Raw genomic sequence first — 13,338 nt, forward strand, 5'->3', positions numbered from 1 at the left:
AGGTGGATTGACAAGGTAGGAGTGTCTAATAGAGTGGACAGTGAGTGGACACAGTGTTTAAAAACTCCAGCAGCACTGCTGTGTCTGATCCACTCGTACCACCTCAACACAGACTAACACACCACCACCACATCAGTGTTACTGCAGTGCTGAGAATGACCCACCACCCAAATAGTACCTGCTCTGTGAGGGTCCATGGGGGTCCTGACCACTGAAGAACAGGGTAAAAGGGGGCTAACAAAGTATCAGAGAAACAGATGGACTACAGTCTGTAACTGTAGAACTACAAAGTGCACCTATATAGTAAGTGGAGCTGATAAAATGGACAATGAGTGCAGAAACAAGGAGGTGGTCATAATGTTATGCCTGATCGGAGTATGTGACACACACACCAACTTATTTGAAATTTTCAAATATGGGACATATATTTCAGTCATATATTAGCATACATAAACATACATATGTAACACATATATTTAACAATATGTAAAAGAAAGCATGAATCATATATGAATGGTTTATATTACTCATAAATGCTAGCTTCATGTTATGTAATATAAGGCTTTTTGCATGTATGTTGTTGGTGTATTTCATTTAATTTTGGTCATAGGATGGTCATAATGTTATGCCTGATCGGTGTACATGTCCACGTATGACTAATATAAGTTGGATACATGCTTATGGCTACTGATTAACATTGTGCATGGCTGTTCTTGTATGTTGTGTGTAAGCAGTCATGTTGGTTTGAGTTGAGAATGGTCTTGACTTTCCAAGCAAGAATTCCCAGATGAGGGGGCGTGTCCTTTTATAGATAACAGTATGAGAAACTACATAAGCAAGTTTACTGAGACAAGTTAACAGAGTTTAAAGTTCCTTTATTTAACAGCTTATTAGCTGTGGTGCAAAACTAAAGAAGAAAACAGATCACCTGCATTTGGCATAAGAGATTACATAAACTGCATTTTTCGCCATGCTATTGAATGTAATTTTAAATTTCAATTCAAACTGTGAACAGTGAGCATAGGGAAGGGTGCTAATGTGCGTGGTGGACAGCAGGGTTGAAAAGGCTTATGAATGGACGTCAGTTATGCTGCACAGCTCTGATAATTACTGACCGATCTCTAATCTCCCATTCACTGCTAAGCTGTTGGAAAAGATAGTTGCTTCACAGTTGCAGTCCCACCTGGAAACAAATAATTTATTCAAGCCTTTTCAATCTGGCTTTCGTCCCTTGCCTAGCACAGAGACTGCACTTCTTAGAGTAATGATCTCCTATGTGTAGCTGATTCAGGAGCGGTTATTATGCTGATACTTCCTCATCTTAGCTCTGCTTTCGATACCATATCTCATGATCTATTACTCTCATATGCGCAGCACTGGTATTACCGGATCCACCCTTTCCTGGCTTTCCTCATATCCTAGTGATAGACGGCAGTGTGTAGCTATTCAGAGTAATAAATCCTCTATGGTGTCTGTTACTGAGGGTGTTCCACAGGGCTCAGTTTTAGGTCCGCTGCTTTTTACCATTTACATGCTGCCACTTGGCCATGTAATTCACCATCATGGTTTAAGTTTTCATTGTTTCGCGGATGACACTCAGATCTATGTTAGCGTCAGCCCTGCTCAGACTACACCACCACCTGCTTTATCTGACTGTACTCATTAAGTCATGGGTGAGTATGAACTTTTTAAACTGAATGCTGCAGTTGCTTTTAATTGGCTCAAAGGCACTGATATCTAGCTCATCTGTTCTTGGCATCAATATTGATGGGATTCTAGTAACACCTTCTCCCCACCACAGCAATCTTGGAGTTATCTTTGACCCCACACTCTCTTTTTACATTCACATCAATTCTGCTGTTAAGACAGCATTTTTCCATGTGCCAGTGTAGAAACACTTGGGCATGCATTAGTGACATCACAGCTAGACTACTGCAATGTTCTTCTATCTGGCCTCCCTGTCAAAACCCTCACTAGGGTTATGGTACATTTAAAATGCTGCTGCTTGGACCGTCATCTTTTCAAAACACAATGATCATATCACCCGGCCCTTCAGAGTCTTCACTGGTTACCCAACACAGTTACGTTCAGTACAAGGTTCTCCACATTACATATAAAGCTCTGCATGGCCTGGCTCCTCGATATTTGGCTGAGCTTCTTCATCTATATATCCCATCCCATACTTTAAGATCATAAAATTTAGGCCTTCTTCATGTTCCGATGTTTAAACTGACTTCTATGGGTGGTCGATCAATTGGTGTAGTAGCTCCCAAATTTTGGAATACTCTCCCCCAGTCTATTGGGGATGCCACCACTCTATCTTCATTCAAATCTCATTTAAAGACGTACTTGTTTTCACTATGTTATCGATGTTCTGTTTATACTTGTATTGTCTTTTTGTCTGTGAGTGCGTGTCTGAATGTGTATGTATGTCTGTCTGCCCTGCGATGGACTGGCGACCTGTCCAGGCTGTATCCTGCCTTCTGCCCAATGACAGCTGGGATAGGCTCCAGCACCCCACCGCGACCCAGAAGGATAAGCGGTTTAGATGATGGATGGATGGATGGATGTCTTTTTGTTGTTAAGTGTTTAATGTGTTCCTGTTCTTTAATCGTGAAGCATCCTTGAGCGTAGGAAAGGCGCTATATAACTAAAAGTGATGATGATAACGATGATGATGATAACCTATACTGACTCACTTCTTCCAGTTAAAAAGTTGAACAACTTCTGTGATTATGTGAGATGTAGCACAGACTGGAATAAAAAACTAATTAACAAACCATTCAGGGCTATTATTAGAGTTAATGCTGCGGAACCTTCAATTAATTCGCACTGCTGTACCGTTTAACATCACAAGCGTCCAAAGGTGCACTGATGCACTAGTATGCTGCGAGCAAGTCCTGGTTCGTGAGTCATGCCTGAGTCATGGCAGCCTCGCCTGGCTTAGAGAGGCCTTCTGAGCAATCCCATCATGCACTTAGACTAACAGACACACTCCAGGTTGCCCAGGCAACGTGTTTCGTGCCGTGACGGCGTGCAGGGTACACTAAGAGCCAGCTGACTGCAGCTCATCGATAGTAATTCAATCCCTATTCAAAGGATGAGCCAGCCTGATCTATGATTCTGTAATAACAGAGTGTCAGCGGCCGCCGTGATTCATCTGTTTTACGTCCCGAGAACATTCCGATCGCCAGGACCGCTAACGAGAAAACCGAATATCATCATCCAGCCTTAATTGAATAATATGGCGGAAAGGAAGAAAACAAAGCAAAATAAACCTAAAAAATTAATCACATATTGCTTGCAGTAATGCAATACGACCCTCTCAACAGTGATTCAGAGAGCATCTCAAATTGATTTATCATGATTTACAGACAACTCTCCACACCTGAGTTCACTCGCTGGCAGACAGTTGCCTGAAAAGTAATATCATTCACTTTTCTGATTTTTCTTACAGTACAGGCACAAAAGCCCAGTGACTGGATGTGAAAGCAGCTCAGCTTTTAAGCTAAGACCCATGCTAGGGACGGTTAAGTGCCATTGTGTGCAACAGCGTAGAGCAGGTGTAATTAGTGCAGCAGGAAGAGAGTGGATGTCACTTACCCGTAGAATCTCCTCCACACAGCTGGAGTCATTGGGCAGACTGACCTGTAGAGAGAAAAAGAAGAAAAAACCCTCATTAAGAATTAAGCAAAAAATAGATAGCAGGAAATAGAGGACTACTTCACACATATACAGTACTGTGCAAAAGTAAAAAAACACCCTTCATTTATTTCTTAACTTTCAGTCAAAGTGGCCATTGAGGACAAGTTGTTCATATTTTCTCAGAAAATTACATATTTGATTATCCGCATAAAGAAGGTGAAAGTCAAAAGACAATAAGTGAGTTTACAGATAAAAGTTATAGAGAAAATACTAGGACTCCTAATGACCTGGTAGACCACCAAAACTGTGCCCATCAGATAAACAGAACTGAAAGCTTTCATCTTTGAGAGAGAGGAGAAAATGAAAGGATGTGTAGCTGCCAAGAAGCTCTTACTGAGAAAGGGACAACATCTGCAAATCAAACAAAGAAGCTACTGGAGTTCTCAGAACAATGGACTGACCACTCCAGAGTCCAAACCTCAACATGTGTTTGGGATTACTTCAATCATGAAAAATCAGTTTTCTGATGTTTTCCTGATGCTGAAAAATGAATAACTTAAACTTAATGACACATTTGACTGGTAATTAGATATGCAAAGCATGGGCTCTGAACCCTTGAGGTTCTTCAAATATTATATAGAACCATGAACACATGCAGCCATTTGAATTTTTAAAGGGTTCTTTGCCTGGTGAAATGGCGTTTTACTCTGAGCAAACTGATTGATTTCCTGTATTCTGCTTCTCAGCCCTGATCAGCACCAATACTAACTCCGCTCTTAGAAAAAAGTTGCATTGACTCCACACACCCCGTCTCGTCTCCAGGCTTTTTACTTTACTGTTCACTTTTAAAACATTAGGTATAAATACAAACTTTTCACCTGGAAAAACTTATTTAAGGTTCACAATTGGACCTTAAAACCACTGTAACTTTGAGGGAACAATGACATTGTTTGTCCCTTGATGAACAATGAATGTACCCGCACAGAACCTTTATTTCTAACAGTGTAGATGAAATGGGTCAGGTACATGACCAGTACACATTCAGTAGTGTTTCTTAGTCATAGTTGTTAACTGTTATGCTGCATTTACAATATGAGATTAGACAGTTAATGGCAAATTGGATATTCCATTATTTTTAGTAGGGACCACTGGCATCATTAGTGGCGGTGGCAGCATAACACAGTCGTTGGCAGAATGTTACGTCAGAAATTCCATTTTCCCTAAGTTTGACGTTGGCCGGAGAGGTGGTATTAACCGGATGTTGATTTGTTTGTCAGCCATAGATCTGGAACCCCACTGAATGATACATTGCCACTGATACAGTGGACCATGCTTCTCTTAACAAAGTTCCTGATGAAAGGTCTTGAAATCTGGACGTTGAATCCAGTTTCCGGTCCTGGATTTTGTAATAACTGGAAGACAACTCAACTGTTGATGTAACCGATTAGCAACTAAAGGTCATACCTACCAGCAATTACAAAGTACAGGACTAGGACTGGAGCCGGGATTCAAGGATACGAAGACTGCCCTAAACTAACTATCAGCAGCTGAATCAGTTCCCCCTTTTGTTTTCCTTAAAGTGTAAAGAATGTACAGCACATCTATCCAGATTGATTAGAAGTTTGAGGTGACATCACTGCCATCTGTAACCAAGCTGGTCCCTTTGGGTAAATAGGCCATGGTATTTTAACACCCCCGGCTTCTCTGCTTCTGCATAAACGCAGGCTAGATAATCACCAGCTTGCATCAGCAGATCATAAGGCAGGAAAATGTCAGCGAGTATATGTTCAAGCTGCAGTGACTCACCGACACTTTAAAGCAAGCTGAAGAAAACAGTAATTAAGGCCTAACAAGTCCCTAGCAGACTAATGGTCCACAACTGGCCAGGCATAAGGGACTACAGACTTGATTAATAACTGGTAATTCATTACTCTCTGAATATGGGATGCGCTACAATAACAGCTAATTTTTCTTCAGCCACTGACTGGTCATGCGTGTGTGTATTTGCTTTTGCATTTCTTCAGACGTCTCTCTGCACTTTAAATATTTATCTCCTTCCAAGCAGGCTTGATCCGGCCCTAGTCATGCAGAAAAGTACCCTCCTCTGTCCGCTACTGCTTCCTTTCGCTCTCTTTGTAGAATCGAGGACACTGGAGATGACATCACTCCGGCAGCAAAGCTGCTCGAGAGAGACAGACTGTTTCCCACTGTTCAGTTGGATGCTGACATCACTCCACTCTAGGCATAGAAGGAGGCCAGCTGTCGTTTGAAAAGGTCAGCTGGCCGGAGGGGAAACTCAGTCCACCCCACACATCGCTGCCATGACACAACGTGTTAGGTCCGGCTGGTACTCCGAAAAACCCCATCCTACCCTCTAATCTCGGTTCCTTACTGTCAGCACCGGAGAGCCACAGTGAAACTGAGTGACGCTTTTCCAGCTGGAAGGGTGAAGTAATTAGACGAAGGGCTTAATCAGGTTTTAATACTGTACAAATGTCTTATATCACTTGGGAAAATTATATTTAAACTGCTTTTAAGCCTATATTTGCACTGAAAAATCAGTAATACTAGAATACAACATTAAAATAAATAATAATTTGAATATTTAACAAATAATAAGAATTAAACTAATTGTTGCTGTCCACAAAAAAAAGAAACTGATTTTTGAACATTGTTTGAAGATCAACAGAAATGCTCCAAAACTAACTGAAATAAAATCTCCATTAACATACATTAAAGGTTAAGATCGTTGGGCCTCATTCACCAACCATTCTTAAGCTGAATTTTCTTCCTAAAACCCACTTACGCAATTTTTACGAGGATTCTGACCAGTGTTTTCTTATTTGGGAACAGAATCAAAACACACTCAAGAGCACAAAGGTGCGAATAATTCTGCGCTTTAAGAACATCAGGACTCTAAGAAGAACTTTAAAAACGTCAGGAATCTGATGTTGACTTTTTCTTAGGACCTTTCTCAAGAACACATTTAAGAATAAACTTAGGGAGACGTTGGTGAATGAAGCCCATTTTTGCCTTCTCGTGGAAAGATACTATTTTAGAGGTATCTCTTTTTTTGTGGACAGTGATGAAACACATATTAGGCCTACTATGCCAGAACATGACAACATTCTGCTTGAGTCATACATCAGCGCCAGTGAGCATGTCACTTTACACATGCCACACTCAAAAATAAAGATGCCAAAAAGGCTTCTTGCCATAAAAGAACCACTTTAGGGTCAATATAGATCATTTCAATGGATGGCCCTTTAAAGAAAATTCAGCTCAAAGAACCTTTAAAAAGGTTTTAAAAGGCCCAATTTCCCCTCTTTTTTGCCTATAATGTCTTATGATGCCCACTTCTGACATCTGTGTAGACTTGGTAAACTTGCAGCCTTTTACAGAAAGAAGAGTCAACATTTTTCCACTCAGTACTGGCGGCTTCAAACAGCTCAAAACACTGCCAAGCTAGTTTGTGTTTCATGTGAGATCCAATATTCTCTCCAGATATTCTCTACATTAATTTGGAATCTGACCAGGTCAAAACATACATACATACATACATACATCATCTAAACCGCTTATCCTTCTGGGTCGCGGTGGGGTGCTGGAGCCTATCCCAGCTGTCGTTGGGCGGAAGGCAGGATACACCCTGGACAGGTCGCCAGTCCATCACAGGGCAGACAGACAGACATACACATTCACACACACACTCACACCTAGGGGCAATTCAGCATGTCCAATCAGCCTGACTGCATGTTTTTGGACTGTGGGAGGAAACCGGAGTACCCGGAGGAAACCCACACAGACACGGGGAGAACATGCAAACTCCACACAGAAAGGTCCTGGTCGCCCGGCTCGGGAATCGAACCCAGGCCTTTCTTGCTGTGAGGCAACAGCACTACCCAAAGCGCCACCGTGCCGCCCCCAGGTCAAAACAATCTGTAAAAATCATTAATACTTAGGGCTTGGCCCTGTTTTGCACAGGAGTGTAATAAAGCATTTCCACCTAGAATATACACTGAAATGTGCTTTGCTAATAAACTATTATAAGTGTAGATGCCCCCTGGATGGCACCATGGCCAGGGACGCTAGAGGGGGCATTGTAAACACAGCTCGCAGACAGACATAAACTTCCTGTTTTCTCAGGGCTAGTGCATAATATCCTGTTCCCATAGAAACAGAATGTTCAGGCTTAGCTGCTCTAATCAGATGTTGCTCTGCCATTGTCCTCCTTTGCTCTGATATTAAGAGTGTGGCGGAGGGAGCCTATTGCTCTGACACTGAAGTTCATTTCGCCGTTACCTGTGGTGAACCCCATTTCGATTCCAGCCGAGACGCTAAAAGGCGCTTGGCGGTGCGAGCTGAATGCAAACCGCACTCATATTGCCTCTGGGCTGACAGAAATGTCAGTGATATGAAGAGGGATTCATGGATGCTGGTAAATTGTTTATGCCAGCAAAGGGCTCGTTTTATTTATTTTATTTTATTTTATTTATTTATTTTTTCATGTCAAGATTCTTCCGTTACACTTCGCTCTTATCCGAAGTCAAACCAAATGCAGCAATAACCGAATCTCATGCAAATGCAACTGCAAAATTTCACGCGTAGGAAGGTAAACACTTTGTCGGGCGGAACAGACATGGAAATAGGAACGTTAAACGCTTTTCCAGCGCACTAAGGGTCACCTTCCTTCCTCGTATTCCCCGATGTTATTGTGCAAAATGGCAGGAAGAGTACTGTCCAGCTGAGATCTTATTTCTCTGTTACGGCAGGGTTCCTCTACATACCTGCAGCTACAGGCTGATTGAATGGGTTTACAAATGATTTCTCTCTGATAGTCAATTTCCTCATGTGAATGAAAAAGGGTGTCAGGCTGAAATACTGTGAAGAAAAAAAAATATGATGCAAATGCAAAAGCAGACAAAGCTATGCAAAAACCTGTTTGGCAACCAAAAGAATTGGAAGATAGACTTTTCTGGCAAGTTTCAGAACCTGGCAAGTTTCTAAATCTTTAATTACCCCCCCCAGACTAAGGCCCCATTCACACGTATCCGGATGTTTTTTAAAAAGTAATATTTTCTCTGCTTTTTGGCTTCCCGTCCACAAGAAAACGGCATTTTCAATCGCTGAAAACTGAGGTTTTTGAAAATGATTTCCTGGATTCTTAAAGCAATATTTTTCTGTTTTTTTTCGTGTGGATGGTCAAAACATAGCTTTCTGAAAACGCTGAGCAGGACTGTGTAGATCAGGGGTGTCAAACTCAACCACTAAAAGGGCCATATTAAAAAATCTCGACAAATCCGTGGGCCAGCTGTGTTTTTACTTTATTTTTACTTAACACTTTGCCATGACCCTAACTGGCCATTGTTTGTTCAAAATATGCCAAAAATACAACAGCAAAAATAGGCACTGAATACTTGAACTATATATAAAACAATAGACGACATTAGCTGCAGATACCTGTTAAACCTCTTTAAATGTCCCCAGTGTACAGTAGGTTTTTTAAAACTGCCCATTCACTTGAACTGGACACTGGCACCTTTTTTTTCTGTTTTTGTGGTGCAGTCCCATAGATCGTTGTTGGAGAGGGGATGAGAGCACACCTTACGTTGCAGTGCATGCTGGGAACTGTAGTGCAGCTCATGGTGAAATGGGCTAATATTAATAGAAAATTAAAATAATTTTGTGGGCCAAATAGGATTGTGCCATGGGTCTGACTTGTGTTTGAAACATGGGGTGTAGATGGCAGCGTGGCTGTGGCAACCTAAACAACAACATGGCAGCAAGCAGTAGGCTTTCTATCACCTTTATAAGCTTTTATTATCTGTCAGAAACTTTAATTCTGTGTGAGGTATAAAATTACGGAGGTCTGACGGCCTGAAAGTCAAGGCCTTCTCTGTTTGTGACTCACTGTCACTTTGTTAAAAAGAAATCTCTACTACAGCGTTGTGCTTTGAATTTTAGCCCTCTGCTGGGCTGGAATGTTCATGTGAGAGGTTTTAAATTGTTTCTGCCTTCTCATGTGGACAGAATGCTGATGTTGTGCACAAAGACTTTTTATAAAACAGTGTAAGAAAACCTATTTTTTTTATATCCAGATATGTGTGGATGAGGCCTAAGTATACGGTAACGTTACTGCTCACAGTCATATGTTTTTCCTAAAGACTCGCACACAAAGATAGCAGTGAATAAACTACTCAGTGATTCAGGAGTGGTGGCTTTAATCACTGCGAATCAGCTCAATGTGTCTTTTCTCAGAGACGAATTTAGCACAGTGTCTTTCTTCCATGGGAGACCAAAAAAACCAAAACAACAACAAAAAAAAACCCTTCAGCCTTTTAATTGGCAGATATAGAGATCACTGGAAGTGTCGCTAATCTCTGCGAGGTCTTTTTTTGGCATGGCTGCAGAGAAGCAGGGGAGAGGAAGAGAAAAAGAGGAGGAAGTGTCAGTCACCTCGTTCTGCAAGGCTGCAGAAAGCTTTCAGGGAAGAGAGAGAGAGAGAGAGAGAGAGAGAGAGAGAGAGAGAGAGAGAGAGAGAGAGGGAGCGACAGGGAGAGAGAAGACCTATTCCTTTGAATTATGGGAGGATCCGGGGGAATATTGCGGTGGCAATTACTGGGGCAGGAATGCATTTTTCTCTGAAATAGCTGTTCAGAAAGCGTCTGCGCATCAACAACAGATAAGATGTATTACTCTTTTTCTTAAAAGGAAGAAGAAGAATGGAAAAAAAATCGGTATCAAAGTGAGGAAGCTGCACTCAGCACTCGGCCCTCGTGCAAATTGTGCTTAAAAAGTGGAAGAGTGGCTCGCACGAACAAACGGGAAGATCTGAAGGGGAGGAAGGAAAGGGACTGGAAGACTGCCTCTACCTGCCTCTCTGTCTGTCTGTCTGACAGTGGATGGAGGATGGGAATAAACAAGTATAAAGGGATGATGGATGGCAGAAAAAAAGAGGACACGGCGCAGTTGATGGTGACAGCTAGCACAGCTCTATGAAGAGACTCATGTCCCGATATAGATGAGTAGGCAGACGGGATGAAAAGAGAAAACTTCTCTTACGTTTCAAACCTTTGGGGATGTGAAAAAAAAACCCTCAGTAACAAGTCAATCTCCGTTCAGGCCTATAAGAAACAGCAGGGTGGATTTTAAGGTATGCGCCACCATTCGGTGAGTAAAGCCAAAGTGGCCATGAGGTATAGACGAGTAAAGAGTCCTACAGAGAGGTAATAACTACCTAGAGAGCTTCAGGTGGAGCAAGAGCTTGTTTTTCAGACTGACCTCCACCACTGATCAGGGCCAAGAATTGCCTACTTTGACAGGAAGATGCCATTTGAATGATACGCAAACAAACCAGTCACAAGCCATTGTTTCATGTTCTCCATCAAAGTTCTTGTGTGAGGTGTGAGAGCAGGCGATTGCCTGATACAATGGTTCTCAAACCAGTCCTCAGGGACCCCCAGAGGGTCTACATGTATTGCAAGTTAGGTTGGAGTAAAAATCTGGACCCCCTGAAGGTCCTTTAGGTGCACTTTGAGAACCCCTGGACTAAACAATGCTGCAATAAAAACAGACCCCTGTGAAACAAAGTGCTATCAGTGGTAGGAGGGTTACAGACACTTGATACAGTTTCAAAAATATCATATTTTCACAATAGTACTGCATTAAGCAGGTGGTGAGAAATTTCATTATAAATATTTATGAATTATGAACCTCACTTAGACGTAATTAATTCAACATATTACACTGGCATTACTCTTGAACACTTCAACAATTGCTTTATCATTTGAAAAGAACGTCTTCTATAATTTTGTAATTATTTGTAATAATTTTTCTTTCTTTTTTATAAATAGTAGCCAAATTCATTAATATTTCTCTGAGATATTTGTAGGCCACTGTGCTGTTAAAGGGGGTGGTTCTCATGGGGATATAGTGGATGGTAGCAGAAAAAAATGCATAGCTAATTTGATAACATATATTTGAGAATGACTTTTCCATAAGATCTTCCGGCTCGATTTTATGCCATTATTTTTTAAAGATAAAATAGATTGCCTGAGTAAAAAACACGCCTGGTGAGCATACAATAGCCACTCACCAGCATGGCTGGTGGTCAGTTTGCAGCTCTAAGCTAAACCTACCTTTATGTGTATCGATGGTACATGATTTTTGCCAACTGCGCAAAAAATATAAAAAAAAATTGGTGTTGCTTCATTTAGAATGACTGAGATGAGGAGGAGCTATCAAATGTTTGTAAAGTCCACCAAGGAATGTGTTGGGAAAATTTTGTAAACAAAACATTTGTAGATTTTGTAGTCAGACAGTAAATTTTACTAGAAACTAGTCTGCGTTTAGTGTAATAAACAAAGTTTTTCCATCATGCATATACATGAATGTGCTACTGAGAATGTAAATGGCAAGATACTAACAACTACAGCCGTCTTAGCACACAATAAACATTCGGGTCTGGCCAATATGGTGATTTTATCACTGATGCTGATTTTAAAGAGCTACAAATTCTGATAACCAATAATTTCAAAGGTCAAAAATAAAACAGACTCAAATAGTTGTATTTCCCAGTGCTTTACCAACAGCCATAATCCTGATATAAGATTTTATAATACTTACACCTTAACTACTTTTAAAGGCCTACTGAAATATCAGTTGGACCCCAGAAGAAACCTGAAGAAAAGGAGGAATGGGATCTCTCACAGTAGAGCAGAAGAAGGGAGATGTTTCTCTTGCAAACTGAAGTATGCCTGGGTCTGAAGCTGTTGCCGTGTCTTTGAACTGTCATGCGTGATGTAGTCTTTGAACTGGGACGAGAAAAAAAAAGAGGAGGGGTGGGTGGGATCTCAGGTCCACGCACTTTGCCCTCCCTCCACCTGCGCTGTCATGCATCATTTAGAGTGACCTGACCAAATGTGGTTGTTGAGGAGAAGCTTCCAAGACTGGACCAGACTAGAAGCGCAGAAGAACCTCCTGAATAATGTCTGTGATACAATCGCTTTCATGTTCTCCAGTCTCCTGCTGCTATGAGACAGCCTGAAGAAATCCATTCACTATTCATCACATTAGCTGCCAGCTTCTGATAGCGCCTGCCAATCGTACACCTTCTTTTGTGCTATTCAGCATAACATTCACGCAACCAATGCAGCCTGCTGTATCACAACAAAGCACAGAACAGCAAAAGCAAATGAGGTATAGGCTACATAAAGCTGAGGTCTCTCTGGACAGAAACATGGTCAAGTATTGACAGATACAGGCATTGGTGTTTTCATTAGACCTTATTTTATTATAACGTGAAGTTAACAATAATTTAGATTATTTCTTACACTGTGGCTATTTGAAACAAATGCAGAAAGCATTGATTTCAAGATATGAATCCATTTGTGTTATGCTTACATTTTTAACATGTTTTAGTCTCTGTTTGATGCTTAATAAGACGGAAGAAAGCTATGCAGACTTAAACCTGTCGATACATTTCCAAATTATCTACTACTGTCATCATATCTTACACTCAAACTGTGACTGAGGCAGTAACCCTCGTCACTGAGGTGGTTCCCTCAAGGGTACATCTCAGTACCTTTAGTCAGGGGACATAACTGTACCACAATCCACTGAAATGATATTTTCTAAGTTGTATTGGCTCCACACACCCCGTCTCATCTCCAGGCTTTTTATTTTATTAGTCTG

At 41.2% G+C, this 13,338-nt stretch overlaps 1 protein-coding gene across 1 annotated transcript in view; it reads right to left on the minus strand.

The window, feature by feature from the left end:
* The window catches only part of aff2 (AF4/FMR2 family, member 2), a 307,511-nt gene that overhangs the window by 135,227 nt on the left and 158,946 nt on the right, over positions 1-13,338 (minus strand). The window contains exon 4 of the mRNA XM_036568862.1: positions 3,604-3,648. Within this exon, the coding sequence (XP_036424755.1) occupies positions 3,604-3,648 (45 nt within the window). The remainder of the gene's footprint in view (positions 1-3,603; positions 3,649-13,338) is intronic.

Source organism: Colossoma macropomum, unplaced genomic scaffold (assembly GCF_904425465.1).
Source record: "Colossoma macropomum unplaced genomic scaffold, Colossoma_macropomum, whole genome shotgun sequence".
Classification (NCBI taxonomy): domain Eukaryota; kingdom Metazoa; phylum Chordata; class Actinopteri; order Characiformes; family Serrasalmidae; genus Colossoma; species Colossoma macropomum.